At 41.5% G+C, this 17016-nt stretch overlaps 1 protein-coding gene across 2 annotated transcripts in view; it reads left to right on the top strand.

The window, feature by feature from the left end:
• The window catches only part of LOC139442943 (cleavage and polyadenylation specificity factor subunit 2-like), a 233717-nt gene that overhangs the window by 213478 nt on the left and 3223 nt on the right, over positions 1-17016 (top strand). For both annotated transcript variants that reach the window (XM_071223867.1, XM_071223868.1), the window contains exons 17-20: positions 3009-3146; positions 9277-9448; positions 10428-10492; positions 11478-11612. In XM_071223867.1, coding sequence (XP_071079968.1) covers positions 3009-3146; positions 9277-9448; positions 10428-10492; positions 11478-11612 — 510 coding nt within the window. The remainder of the gene's footprint in view (positions 1-3008; positions 3147-9276; positions 9449-10427; positions 10493-11477; positions 11613-17016) is intronic.

Here is a 17016-nt window from a genome sequence, read left to right as displayed (position 1 = left end):
CAACTATGGGCCATAACAAAGTGAATTAGTCAATGTAGTACATTGTTTGAGTAGTTAATTGCAAGTGTAGTTGGTGTGTTGAGGCCATTTGTGTATTAGAGACGGACGGTTAAATGGACACAAAAATGGAAAAGAATGAGTTCCAAGCAGTCATCAAGTTTTTGACTCCAGAGAAAAGTACTCCCCATGAAATTTATGACCATGTGTCACAAGTGTATGGGGATAAGTGCCCTAGCTATTCCACTGTTAAACATTGGGCAGCTATGTTTAAGGCAGAGAAAACCATCCTTTATGATGACCCTAGGTCCCTAAAGTCTCTCAGCTTCCATCAATCAAGATTCAATCAATGAGATAGAAAAACGTATACCTTCAGATTGCAGAACTTGAGGCAGACACAGGTCTTAGCCATGTATCCATTGAAGCTATTGTTCATGAACATTTACAGATGAATAAGAAATCTGGTCGTTGGGTGTCAAAGTTTCTAAATTCTGATCTGAAGGAAAAAAGAACTGACATTGGTAGAGAAAATTTAAAGCTAATTGAGGAAGATTTTGTCAAATTCAAAAAGAGATTAGTAATGGATGATGAAACCTAGGTCTACCAATATGATCCCGAGTCAAAACGTCAATCAATGGAATGGCACCATTCCACTTCTCCAGCACCAAAGAAATTCAGTCTTCAAGATCAGTAAAGAAAGTTACAGCCACTGTATTCTGGGATGCAAAGGGTGTGATCCTTGTAGATTACTTTAAAAGTCAAAAGACGATTACCGGTGCCTCCTATGCTGATTTGCTTCATCGCCTGAGAGATTCTAACAAAGAAAAGCAGCGAGGAATGCTGACTGATGGAGTTCATGACAATGCCTCTTCTCACACCTCTCGACTTGCAAATGCTGCTGTGCAACAATGTGAGTTCAAAGAGCTTCCTAACCCTCCATACTCGCCATACCTGGCACCAAGTGATTTCCACCTGTTTCCTAAACTGAAAGAACACCTTCGTGGAAAGCGCTATGATGACAATGAAGACCTCAGAGCTGCCATGAATGGGTTTTTCATTGTGGCTTCAGAAAACTACTTTCTGACTGAAATTGAAAAGCTTCACTATCGATAAGAGAAGTGTATTGTAAAGCAGGGAGATTATGTTGAAAATTATATTTAAAAACACTTTGATCGGTTTTGTCTGTTAGGCTTAGAGCTTTTTGATGCGCCCTCGTAGTTTAAGGTGGGTTCAAGGCATCATGGTGAAAAAAAAGCACTTCTTCCTTTTTCTCGGAAATTGCTATACTAAATATGCTTAAACTTTACACGTTAGTTTCACCTCAAGGGGATTTTAGTGTTAAGAAAACAGACATCTAAATTGAAAAAAGTAGAATCTTTTTTTTTTTGTAAAATGTTGTATCTTTCATCTTAGTTTTTATTCCACAACTTTAAAGAAACAATCAATATTTTTTTTCGTAATATCTCTTCAGATGGCACAAGGCCAAGACAGTGAGAAAGATTTTGAATGGAAAATTGTTCTTAGAATCCATATGCATTACAGGACTTGTTGACATTCTACCTGTGTTGCATGATGGCGTAAATGGTTTCACTTGGGGGAAAAAGAAAATCAAAACTTGTCTGTGTGTATAATACTCCCAAGGTTGACCCTTACGTTTTAGAAGAAAAGGAAAACCCTGAAATCTGGGTCAGTTGCACAAAGAGAAAATACTTAAAGTACTATAAGATATTAAAGGATACCTACCATGTGAGGGCAGTGGAAGCATCCTTAGTCCTGGAATTTGCTGCATCTATGGACTTTGGATAATGATCAACTTATGTTACTCAACAAATTACTGGTCATGACACTTGGACAAGAGCTTTTAGTTCATTTGGTTTACGAAATACACTGACCCTAAATCAATGAAAAATTGGGGGGAAATTAAATGTTAGGGACATTATTCTTTCATTCCTCAGAAGGAAAATTTACATGTTCACAATACAAAATTGTTCAGACAATAGATGAAAGTACAATTCTGACAAGATAAACTTATTCAAACAATTTTTTTAAGAACAAAAACTGAAATCGGTAATGTCATATTTATTGTATTTTGGTCCTAAACCGGGGTTTTTCACAATGAGTCTGTAAACTAGCAACCAGATTTTTCAAACAACTGCACTGGAATGAGCTGAAACCATATCTTAACCAGACCCTTTTTTATATTAAATTAACACTTTGAGATATAGGGCACAGGGCTGTAACGAGAATCTCTCAAATCGCCCCTGGCACAAATAGTATCAGAATGGTTTCTCAGAAGCAACCTCTTTGCTCCATTATCATTGATGATGTAAGGACGAGGTTGTCTGGTTTGTTGTCAGGCAAGGAAGGGAATGTTACATTTGGAAATATGATTTGTGGTATTGGTTCTCAGCTGTAAATATCTACAATCATTTGTTTGAATCCTAGGTTCACACTGATTGTTTCCAGGTGGTTCGTCAGAACCATACCCATGCTCATGGGTTTCACCAAAGTCATACACATCGAAGACCGGCATCATTTTGGCCTTTCCTCCCATATGAAGCTAATATGCAGTGATTTATAACTGAAATATTGAAATATTGTTCAAAGCAAACTCTCTTCTGATGGAACTACGAACGTCTCCAAATCTTGAGACGCTCAAACGTCTGAAAACTTATCTGTTTAAGTCTTTTGCATAAATCCTAAACATGGTCATTCTGTTTGTACTCTGAGCATACCAGTTGTGAGTGGAGTTCCACGCTACATGAGTGACATTATTATTTTTTTGCTTATCATCATCATCATCATCATCATCATCATCATCATCATCACACAAAAAGAATTATTATTTATTATTTATTTATTTGTTTATTTGTTTTTTATCTGATGTATTTTTAACTATGACTCAGGTGATATGCACATCAAACAGTAGCTTAAATGTTGCATTGTTTATGGGTAGGGCAGGTGGTATTCACATCAAACAATATCTTACATGTTGTATGTCTATTATGCAGGTGCTGGTGCGAGGGTCATCGGAGGCCACTGATGCGCTTGCAGACTACTGCAAGTCCCAGTCAATAGTCCAGGGCAACATATTCACCCCCAGGGTGGGCGAGGTGATTGATGCTACGACAGAAAGTCACATCTACCAGGTACGCTTTAGTCATTTAAATTGAAATACCATGGCAACAAATCTGAAAAGTTTAATGATTACGATCTGTTTCCCAGACTTTGCTGAAGAAATGCAGGGTATTTTTTTCAGCGGAAGACAAACACGTTTTTATTGCAAATGTAGGGAATGTGAATGCGCTGGTGACGTGCTTCATTCCGATTCGCTTTAAAGACAGGGTATATAAATTAGCATTGATTCAGGAGGCTTGTACAGGGGGTCGCCTTATATGTGGAGTCGCTTTATAGAAGGAGATATACGGTAAGGTTTCTTTGAAATGTTTATAACTATCCCAGTTGTTTCCTAATCTACTATTTGTCATGTACTCATCTTCATGATGCCAGAGTCTAGTTTTCACCCTTGCCATTCCAGGCCCTTTTGTGTTAAAATATGAGAGGACTTTCGCATTATATCGATAGTCCAATCAGATAACCTTTTACAAAATCAACATCGCCTGCCAAATTTTTGCTGATATTAATAAAAAAAATTAAGCAAAGACAAATATTGTCAGAGTGGTTATACTTTTTAGTCAACTCACCCAAGAACTTTTATATATTTAAGTGCAAACGACTGAATGCTTATCTCAGTGTCTGTGATGTAGTGCTATTTTAAGACCACACCTGCTGAGCGTTTCAAGTTACCTGAATGTGCAGTGTTACTTGATATTGTGAAATGTGGCAGTAATATGGATCTTTACTGTGGTAATCTGTCATTTTGTTTTTATATCAGGGATGAAATACTGAATCTTATCGTTATTTGATCAACCTGGTTGTCTGTTATGGTAGTCATCATTGTGAAGCCATTTGAAATATGAACAGCAATCTGATTGAATATCGCATTTCATCACAAGGATGAAAACTAGACTTTGATGTGTAGGCTAGTGGACACTCTTGCCTTGGGAATATGTCATATACTATGCACAAGTAGTGCTGACATTCACCATCAAGTTGGTTACTTCATCTGAAATGATTTGATTGGTTGGTTTGATGTTTAACGCCGCAATATTCCAGCTATATGACGGCGGTCTGTAAATAATCTGTTCTAGACCAGACAATCCAGTGATTAATATCACGAGCATCAATCCACCCAGTAGGGATAGATGACATGCATTAACCAAGTCAGCAAGCCTGACCACCCGATCCCGTTAGTCGCCTCTTACGACAATCATAGTCACCTTTTACGGCAAGCATGGGTTGCTGAAGACCTATTCTACCCCTTATCTTCACGGGTGTGAATGATTTGAAATAGCATTGTTAAGCTAATAATGGCACAGTTGAAAAAGGACACTGATTTGAAGCCAATGAGAAATATACTTTCACACATGATCACCTCCATGGTCCAGTAGTAGAGTGTCTGCCCATAGAGTGAAAGGTCAGGGGTTCGATCCCTTGCTGTTCATTCCAAAAGACGTTTAAAAAGTGTTATTTGTTGTTACCCTGTCTGGTGCTTGGCATTAAGGGGCTAAAACAAGGACTGGTCTGTTTTGAGTCAGTATACTGTGTCAAGGTGGGGTATTATGTTAAACTGCGGCATGGTATCTCAGTGGGCTAGTACTATTAAATCGGCATTAGTCCAGACTATGACAAACGCGCACAAACATGCATGCACATCGCTATATAAGTGCAATAATGTTGAACGCGATGTTAAACTGCATTTCACCTCACCTAACCTCACTTTCACACAACTGTACTTGACAACAATACTCAAAGATATTGCGACTCACAAACAACAAACAGAATCAGTGTTAAACTATTACTGCAGCGAATCAAATGTTATTACATGGACAGACAAGTTATGGTAATGATCAACGCTGCTGGGCACAAGACCGTATTGCGATACATATCACGATATATTGTATAATTCTAAGTTTTGAATTCGGCAGCAATCTGATACATTAAGGCATGAATTGAAGTTCATAAATGGAACAAAACAAGATGCAGGTACAATGTGATGTTTACTCAGTCAATAAATACGAAAAGACATCTTGCATCTTGGGGGGTAGCGAAGTCATTTGGCAAAAAAATAATATTAAAACAATCACTATTTGACATCACCCATTATATCGAGGATGAAAAAATGATATTGCGATATTTATCGTGGAAAGAATGAACCTCAATTTACCAATATACCGGTATAATAACGCACATCATTAATATTTACATACTCTTTCTCTGGTTCAAATCCAAAAATTCATTCACAAGATTTCCAATGAAAAAATTCCATGTCACAATAACTTTTGCTTCTGAGTATAAACAATGAACACCCTCAGTGCACAGTATGATTAACACAATAAACCTGATGGGAGTACTACACTGTATGAGCTGCTCTCTTTCGGTGCGCTGAGAGGATCAAACTCATATTGCCAGCTTGAAGCTAAGCTAGACTAATGAGTAATCTGATAGCTTTACCACGAGAGCATGGGCATTACTTGTGTTTGTTCTCCCCAAACTCGAAACTTGTTACAAATTGTGCAGGTTTTCCTCAAATTACAATGAATTAATGAGATGAGATGGCTGATGCATACCCTAATGAACAGTTAAAGATCGTAATTTGGCTACCTAAACCTGAAGGACATGAAGGGGTGGTTGATCAGAAAGAGGAATCTAACCCTGTTAGTTGTAAAGGGGTGGTTGATCGGAAAGAGGAACCTAACCCTGATAGTTGTAAAGGGGTGGTTGATCGCAAGGAGGAGCCTAACCCTGGTAGTTGTAAAGGGGTGGTTGATCGGAAAGAGGAACCTTACCCTGATAGTTGTAAAGGAGTGGTTGATCGGAAAGAGGAATCTAACCCTGGTAGTTGTAAAGGAGTGGTTGATCAGAAAGAGGAGCCTAACCCTGATAGTTGTAAAGGGGTGGTTGATCAGAAAGAGGAGTCTAACCCTGATAGTTGTACAAGGGTGGTGGATCAGAAAGAGGAATCTAACCCTGGTAGTTATAAAGGGGTGGTTGATCGAAAGGAGGAGCCTAACCCTAGTATTTGTAAAGGGGTGGTTGATCGGAAAGAGGAATCTAACCCTGGTAGTTATAAAGGGGTGGTTGATCGGAAAGAGGAGCCTAACCCTGGTAGTTGTAAAGGGGTGGTTGATCGGAAAGAGGAGCCTAACCCTGATAGTTGTAAAGGGGTGGTTGATCGGAAAGAGGACCCTAACCCTGGTAGTTGTAAAGGAGTGGTTGATCGGAAAGAGGAGCCTAACCCTGATAGTTGTAAAGGGGTGGTTGATCGGAAAGAGGACCCTAACCCTGATAGTTGTAAAGGGATGGTTGATCGGAAAGAGGGGCCTAACCCTGATAGTTGTAAAGGGGTGGTTGATCGGAAAGAGGAATCTAACCCTGGTAGTTATAAAGGGGTGGTTGATCGGAAAGAGGAGCCTAACCCTGGTAGTTGTAAAGGGGTGGTTGATCGGAAAGAGGAGCCTAACCCTGATAGTTGTAAAGGGGTGGTTGATCGGAAAGAGGACCCTAACCCTGGTAGTTGTAAAGGGGTGGTTGATCGGAAAGAGGAGCCTAACCCTGATAGTTGTAAAGGGGTGGTTGATCGGAAAGAGGACCCTAACCCTGGTAGTTGTAAAGGGGTGGTTGATCGGAAAGAGGACCCTAACCCTGATAGTTGTAAAGGGATGGTTGATCGGAAAGAGGGGCCTAACCCTGATAGTTGTAAAGGGGTGGTTGATCGGAAAGAGGAGCCTATCCCTGATAGTTGTAAAGGGGTGGTTGATCAGAAAGAGGAGTCTAAACCTGATAATTGTAAAGGAGTGGTTGATCGGAAAGAGGAGCCTAACCCTGATAGTTGTAAAGGAGTGGTTGATCAGAAAGAGGAGCCTATCCCTGATAGTTGTAAAGGAGTGGTTGATCGGAAAGAGAAGCCTAACCCTGATAGTTGTAAAGGGGTGGTTGATCGGAAAGAGGAGTCTAACCCTGATAGTTGTAAAGGGGTGGTTGTTCGGAAAGGGGAATCTAACCCTGGTAGTTGTAAAGGGGTGGTTGATCGAAAAGGGGAATCTAACCCTGATAGTTGTAAAGGGGTGGTTGATCGGAAAGGGGGATCTAACCCTGGTAGTTGTAAAGGGGTGGTTGATCCTAGGGTTAAGGTAGAGTTTGGGGTAACCTGCATTAATCCTAAGGATCGCAAAGCCTGCAGCTGGAGTTAATTATTGCAGTACGCTGAGGCCGTAAACTGCAGCCTTACTGATTCAGAAATTGGAAAGGGTATTATTGATATCAGTGAAAAGGTATTGGCCAAACTTTCTACAACTGCTTATCATCTAGAATGAAGTGAAATGTTGAAGGAGGTTAAAGTGTATTTAGTGTTGGCAAACTTTAATTCCAAAGAGTTCTTTATATACTTTTCAAAGTTTGCTAAAGATCACCACGTTAAAAGGAAATATGTCAAATTGTGTGCATCCATTGAAATAGCCCAAGACAATATTGCATGAAGACATGTTTAATTAACAAAAGTCTGTTGTCATGTGCCACACAATGCCAACAAACAACATGTGACCAATTATCAGTCAGATCACCTGTCAAAATGACAGTATCTCATCAAGATGACACAAAATCGTCGCAAACAAATTCATTTTGGAAACAAAACACACTCAGTCGCATGTATGTGATCCATGTGATGCGATCACAGCCTGGCACCGTCGTCTCATGCTCCCAATAAGTGTCTGGGTGGTTGCCTTGGGAAATTTTTGTTCCTCTCTTCATAAAGAGCATTGCTGAGTTCCTGGAGAATTGCCGGAAGGGCATCATGGGAAGGCGATTTGCAACTCATTCCACAGCGTACAGTCTATGAGTGCTTTCAGGAACACTTGAAAGAAATACCTTTCTATGCCTGTCTGAATGTTAACTGAGAATGATTGTGAAAACTGAAGTAAGTTTGTGAGAGTATGTAAACCCTCCCAGATTCGTCATTCTTCCCTTCATACAATAGAGAAAAGGGTGTAAAATGTGTACTAAGCAATTTGAAGTTTCAAACTACAGATCATATATTTTATATCATCATTTTTTAACAATTAGAAATAATGGAAGAGATCAAAGTGACAAAAAAAAAAGTTTAGTTCACTCCTTCTTGATTTGATTTAAAAAAGTGAAACTTTGCTTTTACACTTTGATCATATGTTTTATTCAGTGACATTGCCGAGGAGAGATCAAATGTACTGGTAGCCAGCATGCCAAGGGCACTGACCTCCATTCCCCTGCATTAAAGGCCTTGAAGTTTCATGGTTACACATCAATGTAGAAAGAGTTGCAGCAGATGGATGACAGTTATCACTTACTGGTGGCTGTCCTGTCTGGTTTATCTCAGTAGACTCCTGTAATGAGATTTGGCTGTACATGTATATCAATCTCCTGTGTTATTTATTGTCAGTGTAAATCTTGATATGTGACCTGGGAATCACATCCTGATGCTGTGAAACCAGCACAGGCTCCAGGAAGTTGAATCAACTGAATTTTACAGATTTGAAAGCCAGTCCCATCGTTTCTGTGAATTGCTATGTTTGTTATATCCTGTCCACTATGGCTGTTCAGATGCTCTCTGCCCCAGACATGGCGGCAAGACTCATACAAATGTATATTGGACACTGTTTTGTGTCTGTACATGGAATGTTGGGGCTTTTACTCATGTCTTGTGCCAAGAACATTTTACATTGTTTCCAAGGGTTTCATATCTGTTGACAAGGGTGTCATATCTTTGGACATGGATTTCGTATCCGTTGACAAGGGCTTCATATCTTTTGACAAGGGTGTCATATCAGTGGCCAGGGGTGTCATATTAGTTGATAGGTTTCATAACTGTGGACAGCGGTTTCATATCAGTGGCCAGGGGTTTCATATCAGTGGATGGGTTTCATATCAGTGGCCATGGGTGTCATATCAGTGGCCAGGGGTTTCATATCAGCGGATGGGTTTCATATCAGTGGCCATGGGTGTCATATCAGTGGCCGGGGGTTTCATGTCAGTGGACAGGGGTTTCATATCAGTGGACAGGGGTTTCATGTCAGTGGATGGGTTTCATATCTGTGGACAGGGGTTTCATCCCTATTGAGGCTGTTGCTTGTATCTGTTGATGCCATGGTTGCCCATCTGTCTGTTCATGTGTGTTGTGTGTTGCAGCTGAGGATGAGAGACCATCTGGTCACCTCCCTGATGTTTTCAAAGGCCAGGGACATCGAGCTGGCCTGGATAGATGGCTATCTCAACATGTCCACTGACAAGACAGATACTGGCGCTATGTTTGAGATCGAGGAAGGCGATGCCATTGACCAAGAGAAGCGCAGACTGAAAGGTGGGTGAAGCTATCATGGATTTATGCTGCAGATATGGTGAAAAGGTAGACTTAAAGGTGGTTGAAGCTATCATGAGTTTATGCTCCAGATATGGTGAAAAGGTAGACTTAAAGGTGGGTGAAGCTATCATGGGTTCATGCTTCAGATATGGTGAAAAGGTAGACTTAAAGGTGGGTGAAGCTATCATGGGTTCATGCTGCAGATATGGTGAAAAGGTAGACTTAATGGTGGGTGAACCTATCATGGATTTATGCTGCAGATATGGTGAAAAGGTAAACTTAAAGGTGGGTGAAGCTATCATGGATTCATGCTGCAGATATGGTGAAAAGGTAGACTTAAAGGTGGTTGAAGCTATCATGGGTTCATGCTGCAGATATGGTGAAAAGGTAAACTTAAAGGTGGGTGAAGCTATCATGGGTTCATGCTGCAGATATGGTGAAAAGTTAAGGTAGTACCGGTATATCAGTCACTGGATAGTCTGGTTCAGAGTAGAATATTCACAAGCCGTCTTTATGTAATGTTCATGTATCTACAGCTAGCTTTTCCTTTGGAACCCGATCGATATATATTTATAATCAAGAAGTTTCCTTGTGATTGGATGTAAATATGCGTATAGCACGATATGTTTCGTATAGTGACCTGTATATCTTGATATGTATCACATCATGACCTTGCTGTATCATTTCACCCCTACTTATTATAACTTTTATCAATATCACAGTCCCTCCAGAATTTTGCAGGTGGACTTGACCACTTTGTCTACACCCATGGCAACATTTCATGGAAATATTTACTTTGTTAATGATTTGATAAACTACACACATTAGGCCCATGTTTGGTTCCGAACTCAATCTCGCTCTGTCAAATCTGCAGGTACACAAAGGTGGCATGTGTGTATATGTCATAACAGACTCACAATCGCTGACATTATTCATTGGCTTGTTCTTTAATAACTGAAAAAATTGTTCTTCATTTCAGCCTTAGAGGATGAGAAGGAAGCTCAGGATCTGATCCCTACACTGGAATCCTTCCCGCCGACTCAGGTGTGTTGCTGGTTGGCTATTGGACTGACATTGTTGACTTGTTTACATGAGAGAGAAATCTATCAGTCTAGATTTGAATCTTTAACTACAAGCCAGGTGCTTAAGCCAACTTTTTTAGCCAACATTTTAGCAGTCTCTTTTTGATAATAGATGTAGTGTTCAAACTCCAGATCCCCTTTGTGATTTGTGATGTGTGGGTGCTATACCTGTACACATTTTTGTCTGCATCACTTTGTCTCCTCCTGCTTGAATCTAACATGGGCCACAACTGAATTGTCCTCAGTACCAATGACACCACTGTACAGGTTCCACTGCACTCACTCACTCTATGGTCCCGACTAAGCCATCTAACAGGTTTCAGTGCACTCAGTCACGCACTCACTCACTCACTCACTCAGTCACTCACTCACAACCACTCATTCAACCACTCACTCACTCAAGCACTCACTCACTCACTCACAACCACTCATTCAACCACTCACTCACTCAACCACTCACTCACTCAACCACTCACTCACTCACAACCACTCACTCACAACCACTCATTCAACCACTAACTCACTCACTCACTCACTCACAACCACTCAACCACTCATTCAACCTCTCACTCAACCACTCACTCACTCACTCATTCAACCACTAACTCACTCACTCACTCACTCACAACCACTCAACCACTCATTCAACCTCTCACTCAACCACTCACTCAACCACTCACTCACTCAACCACTCACTCACTCTATGGTCCCAACTGTAATCCATCTAACCAATGGACATGTTTCAGTGCACTCTCACTCACTCAACCACTCACGCAACCATTTACTCAACCACTCACGCAACCATTTACTCAACCACTCACTAAACCACTCACTCAGTCACTCTATGGTCCCGACTGTAATCCATCTAACCAATGGACAGGCTTCAGTGCACACACTCACTCACTCACTCTTGTCCCAACTAATATGTGACTTATTCCCCTGAACAGGTCCCAGTGCACACCTCGGTGTTCATCAATGAGCCCAAGTTGTCCGACTTCAAGCTGGTGCTGCTTCAAGAAGGAATCCCCTGCGAGTTTGTGGCAGGTGTGCTCATCTGTAACAACGCTGTGGCAGTCAGGAGGGTGAGGAGGCTGTGTTACTGTAGTCGAGTGCTAGGTATTGTGCTGGTGTGCTCATCTGTAACAACGCTGTGGCAGTCAGGAGGGTGAGGAGGCTGTGTTACTGTAGTCAAGTGCTAGGTATTGTGCTGGTGTGCTCATCTGTAACAACGCTGTGGCAGTCAGGAGGGTGAGGAGGCTGTGTTACTGTAGTCGAGTGCTAGGTATTGTGCTGGTGTGCTCATCTGTAACAACGCTGTGGCAGTCAGGAGGGTGAGGAGGCTGTGTTACTGTAGTCGAGTGCTGGGTATTGTGCTGGTGTGCTCATCTGTAACAACGCTGTGGCAGTCAGGAGGGTGAGGAGGCTGTGTTACTGTAGTCGAGTGCTGGGTATTGTGCTGGTGTGCTCATCTGTAACAACGCTGTGGCAGTCAGGAGGGTGAGGAGGCTGTGTTACTGTAGTCGAGTGCTGGGTATTGTGCTGGTGTGCTCATCTGTAACAACGCTGTGGCAGTCAGGAGGGTGAGGAGGCTGTGTTACTGTAGTCAAGTGCTGGGTATTGTGCTGGTGTGCTCATCTGTAACAACGCTGTGGCAGTCAGGAGGGTGAGGAGGCTGTGTTACTGTAGTCGAGTGCTAGGTATTGTGCTGGTGTGCTCATCTGTAACAACGCTGTGGCAGTCAGGAGGGTGAGGAGGCTGTGTTACTGTAGTCAAGTGCTAGGTATTGTGCTGGTGTGCTCATCTGTAACAACGCTGTGGCAGTCAGGAGGGTGAGGAGGCTGTGTTACTGTAGTCGAGTGCTAGGTATTGTGCTGGTGTGCTCATCTGTAACAACGCTGTGGCAGTCAGGAGGGTGAGGAGGCTGTGTTACTGTAGTCGAGTGCTAGGTATTGTGCTGGTGTGCTCATCTGTAACAACGCTGTGGCAGTCAGGAGGGTGAGGAGGCTGTGTTACTGTAGTCGAGTGCTGGGTATTGTGCTGGTGTGCTCATCTGTAACAACGCTGTGGCAGTCAGGAGGGTGAGGAGGCTGTGTTACTGTAGTCGAGTGCTGGGTATTGTGCTGGTGTGCTCATCTGTAACAACGCTGTGGCAGTCAGGAGGGTGAGGAGGCTGTGTTACTGTAGTCGAGTGCTAGGTATTGTGCTGATGTGCTCATCTGTAACAACGCTGTGGCAGTCAGGAGGGTGAGGAGGCTGTGTTACTGTAGTCGAGAGCTAGGTATTGTGCTGGTGTGCTCATCTGTAACACCGCTGTGGCAGTCAGGAGGGTGAGGAGGCTGTGTTACTGTAGTCGAGAGCTAGGTATTGTGCTGGTGTGCTCATCTGTAACAACGCTGTGGCAGTCAGGAGGGTGAGGAGGCTGTGTTACTGTAGTCGAGAGCTAGGTATTGTGCTGGTGTGCTCATCTGTAACAACGCTGTGGCAGTCAGGAGGGTGAGGAGGTTGTGTTACTGTAGTCGAGTGCTAGGTATTGTGCTGGTGTGCTCATCTGTAACAACGCTGTGGCAGTCAGGAGGGTGAGGAGGCTGTGTTACTGTAGTCGAGTGCTAGGTATTGTGCTGGTGTGCTCATCTGTAACAACGCTGTGGCAGTCAGGAGGGTGAGGAGGCTGTGTTACTGTAGTCGAGTGCTAGGTATTGTGCTGGTGTGCTCATCTGTAACAACGCTGTGGCAGTCAGGAGGGTGAGGAGGCTGTGTTACTGTAGTCGAGTGCTAGGTATTGTGCTGGTGTGCTCATCTGTAACAACGCTGTGGCAGTCAGGAGGGTGAGGAGGTTGTGTTACTGTAGTCGAGTGCTAGGTATTGTGCTGGTGTGAGATACAAACAACAAGGTTTACATTTGCACTGAAACATACAAGGAAAGTATGAAAATGGAGGAAGCCAGAATCAAATGTTCTGTGCATCAGGAATCCTTTAGTTTGCATGATGTTCTACACAGTGACAGAGAGCTGAAACTGAATCTTCTGAAACAACCCACTACCTATGTTTGGCCTATAAGGTTGTTGTATTATGCATTAGCACTTTTCCAACTATTTGTATTGGTAAGATACTATATTTTCGTCTAATTTATACCGCAGTGGGCTAGCCTAGTGGTAAAAAGGTTTATTGTCATGCTGAAGGCCATGGTTCGAATCCCTACATGGGTACAATGTGTGAAGCCCATTTCTGGTGTCCACCATCTTGATTTTGCTGGAATATTGCTAAAAGCGGTGTAAAATAATACTCATTCTGTCACCCTTAATTTATATTTATTATTCATTGAAAAATTACAATGTTTATGCAATAAATAGTTTTCTATGGTCATGTGTATTTTCATGCATAACTGAAAATTGTAATGACTGAAGGTGGTTCCGTATCCAAAAATGATAAGCATGATGACTTTACCTGTGTGTGTATTATGTTGTTTTGTATCCACAACAGCAACACCCAAGTGAAGTATTATCTTGGCCACTTAGGGGCCACAAATGCTGTGTAGAATTGTGCCGCGGGATGGGGGGTGGGATCATGCCAGTAACCTATGACTGTCGGTTTGAATCCGAGATTTCTTCATTTGAGGGGGCACGGGTGGCCCAGTCGTCTAAGGCGCCGCGATTCGCTGTGCATTGTTGCGTCCCTTGGGCAAGCCAGAAACCTATGATTGTGGGTTCGAATCCCGGTTCGCACAGATTACGTTTCTAGGTTTGTCAGCACCATACCGTTGCTCATGGGTTTCACCGAAGTGGTAAACTTCTGAGACCTGCATCATTTCGAGCTTTCCTCCCACATTAAGCTGACACGCCGCAATATAACTGAAATACTGTTAAAAGAGGCGTTAAACCCAACTCACTCACTCACTCTTCATTTGACATACTGTGCTACCTACTCAGCAAGTGTAGTATTATGCATATGCATGGAAGCATGTTTTTGTGGACAGACCTCTTGTTTATACTTGTAAATCTTTTATGGTCCAATAATGTACTTATTCCAGAAATCTCAAGGTGAGCTACAGCACAATTTCAACAATGTGACTAATAAGGTTATTCCCCAGACAGATACTGTTTCACTTTAATCTGGATCATATATCTTTAATAATGTGGGTGTTTTGAGTGGCACATCAGAGAACAGAGTAAACTGTAAAGGAAAGATGGCAGATATTTGCAATATGATGGTGTGAAAATTCAATCAAATGATGCAGTTTTTGCTACTGATCCCTGGAACAGTGATTAGACTGCAGGGAAACAGTTTTTCGTGGTTTTGTCTTGGGATAGCTCATCCAAATACACCCATGGCTTACCTTAGGACTGCTCGCCCAAACACACCAGTTACTATACAAATTGCACATGTTTTTTTTAAATCTGGTGCTTTTCATGCTCTGTATCTGACAGATCACGTAGAACAGGAGATGACATATTATCGTTGTGGGGCGAAGACATTCATAGGACTCCAGTCAGGAGATTGATAATATTAGAAAGAATTCCATTGTCAGGAAGTTACCATTTTATGATAGAAAGTGGTTAATTATTCACACTTTCAGTGTATATTAGGGCTGCAACGAATACACTGTGAGGCGAATACGATTCATATCACGAACATAGGGTAACGAATGCGAATATTAATTCACAAATACAATGAAAAGTCAGCAGTTGATTTATTATTATTATAGTCAGTGAAACAATAACAACATAAATTATTTGACATGGTTTGTTAATTATTAATATATTATACCTTTATATACTGCACTTATCCAGGTACTCTGGCTGCTCAAATGCGACAATGACCAGTGACCACAATACTGTCAAATTAAATATAATAAGAGTGTTGTCATTGAAAGAAATCTATGTTTATAATATGTTCTTATGGATATTTTTAGGTACAGGGTATGTAAATACACATGATTGCATATTCATAAATATTTGATTCTAGTGGCCACAAATAACGAATTCAATTCATGAATGGTTACGGTTCGATTCACCGAATACGTGAGTGAATCATGACAGCCCTGGTGTATATATAGAAAAAGTGTCATTGTGGGAATTTATTCCTTGGTGTAAAGAAGGTTTTTTCTGGGTTTTTTTGTCTCATTAAATTATAGCCATTTTATTTTACTTGTTTATTCAATGGGGAATAAGAACTGCCTCATTCCCACTGGAATTGACAGAGATGTAGATTAGTCAGAGTCTGCTTAGACAGATTTTATTTACAGTAAAGTACGGTTATAACGAACTCAAAGGGACTACTAATTTTAGTTCGTTATAATTTTAGTTCGTTATAACCGTAGTTCGTTATAAGCATGTGTACCATGACTACATAACTACAGCAAATAGTCGGGACCAATAAAGTAAGTTTGTTATATCCGTCAGTTCGTTATAAGCGTGTTCGTTATAACCGTAGTTTACTGTAGTTATTTCCCTGCTTGATTTACTATAAGTTGTGTACTTGTTCTAAAGTATCTTGTGTTCTACACAGTTTTGCCTGTATGACTTTCAGTCTGGCTATCTGTCGTGTTATTTTTATTTGCATGACAAGAATTATCTGAAAGTTTTTGTCTTCTTAGGGAGCCAGGTCACAGTAAATGTTGGCCGGGTGATTTACATCTTGAAATGTCACCACCATGGACTGCATGATTAACACAGGTCTCTGACATGGTCTTTAGCAGACCTGACTTTGTGGGTCTGACAAGGAACACATTTATCCTTGTGTCACTTACTCACTCACTCATCATCCAATCAGTGGCCTGTATTGTCACAAAGTGAATGCCGTGTGTTCCACATGAGCTAGTACTGTGAAGGGCTACCAACTTGCTAGAAGAGCACTTCTTTCTCTTTCACTGTCATTTGCCAGCACCCACACCCACCCACACTCCAAACCAACCACACCAAACCAACCAAACCACCAAACCAACCAACCAAACCAACCAAGCAAGCAACTCAACTATCCATTCACTCACTCAAGCCATTTTACTATTGTGGAGTCATGTATTTAGCGGTATGCAACTGGGTGAGATTGAATTAACTCCCTTGCTGATGAACACATGTTGACATCTGTACAATGCAATGCCAACGCTTGTTAACATCAAATGATCATGAAACCTATGAAGACTGATGTCTATATTTGAGAACTCGAAAACTGTCTCTGTCTAGATGGTTGTTTTTCACTCACACAACCACTCACTCACTCATTCAACCACTCACTCAATCACTCACTTAACCACTCACTCACTCACTCACTCACTAAACCACTCATTCACTCACTAAACCACTCATTCACTCACTAAACCACTCACTCACTAGAGTTTTCAGCTGTGCCTGTGACAGAAGATCAAGGCTGGAAGCAACATGAAAATACCCTTATCATTCCATACTAAACTTTCTCCACTTGTTATTATCCTAATGACATTTATTGAACTTTTTCTTTTAAACCTTCTCTGTTAACATTGTATGATGGTTT

This window comes from Haliotis cracherodii, unplaced genomic scaffold (assembly GCF_022045235.1).
Source record: "Haliotis cracherodii isolate W230 unplaced genomic scaffold, xgHalCrac1.p SCAF_5, whole genome shotgun sequence".
In the NCBI taxonomy this organism is placed as follows: domain Eukaryota; kingdom Metazoa; phylum Mollusca; class Gastropoda; order Lepetellida; family Haliotidae; genus Haliotis; species Haliotis cracherodii.
This window is presented reverse-complemented; position numbering and strand designations above follow the sequence as displayed.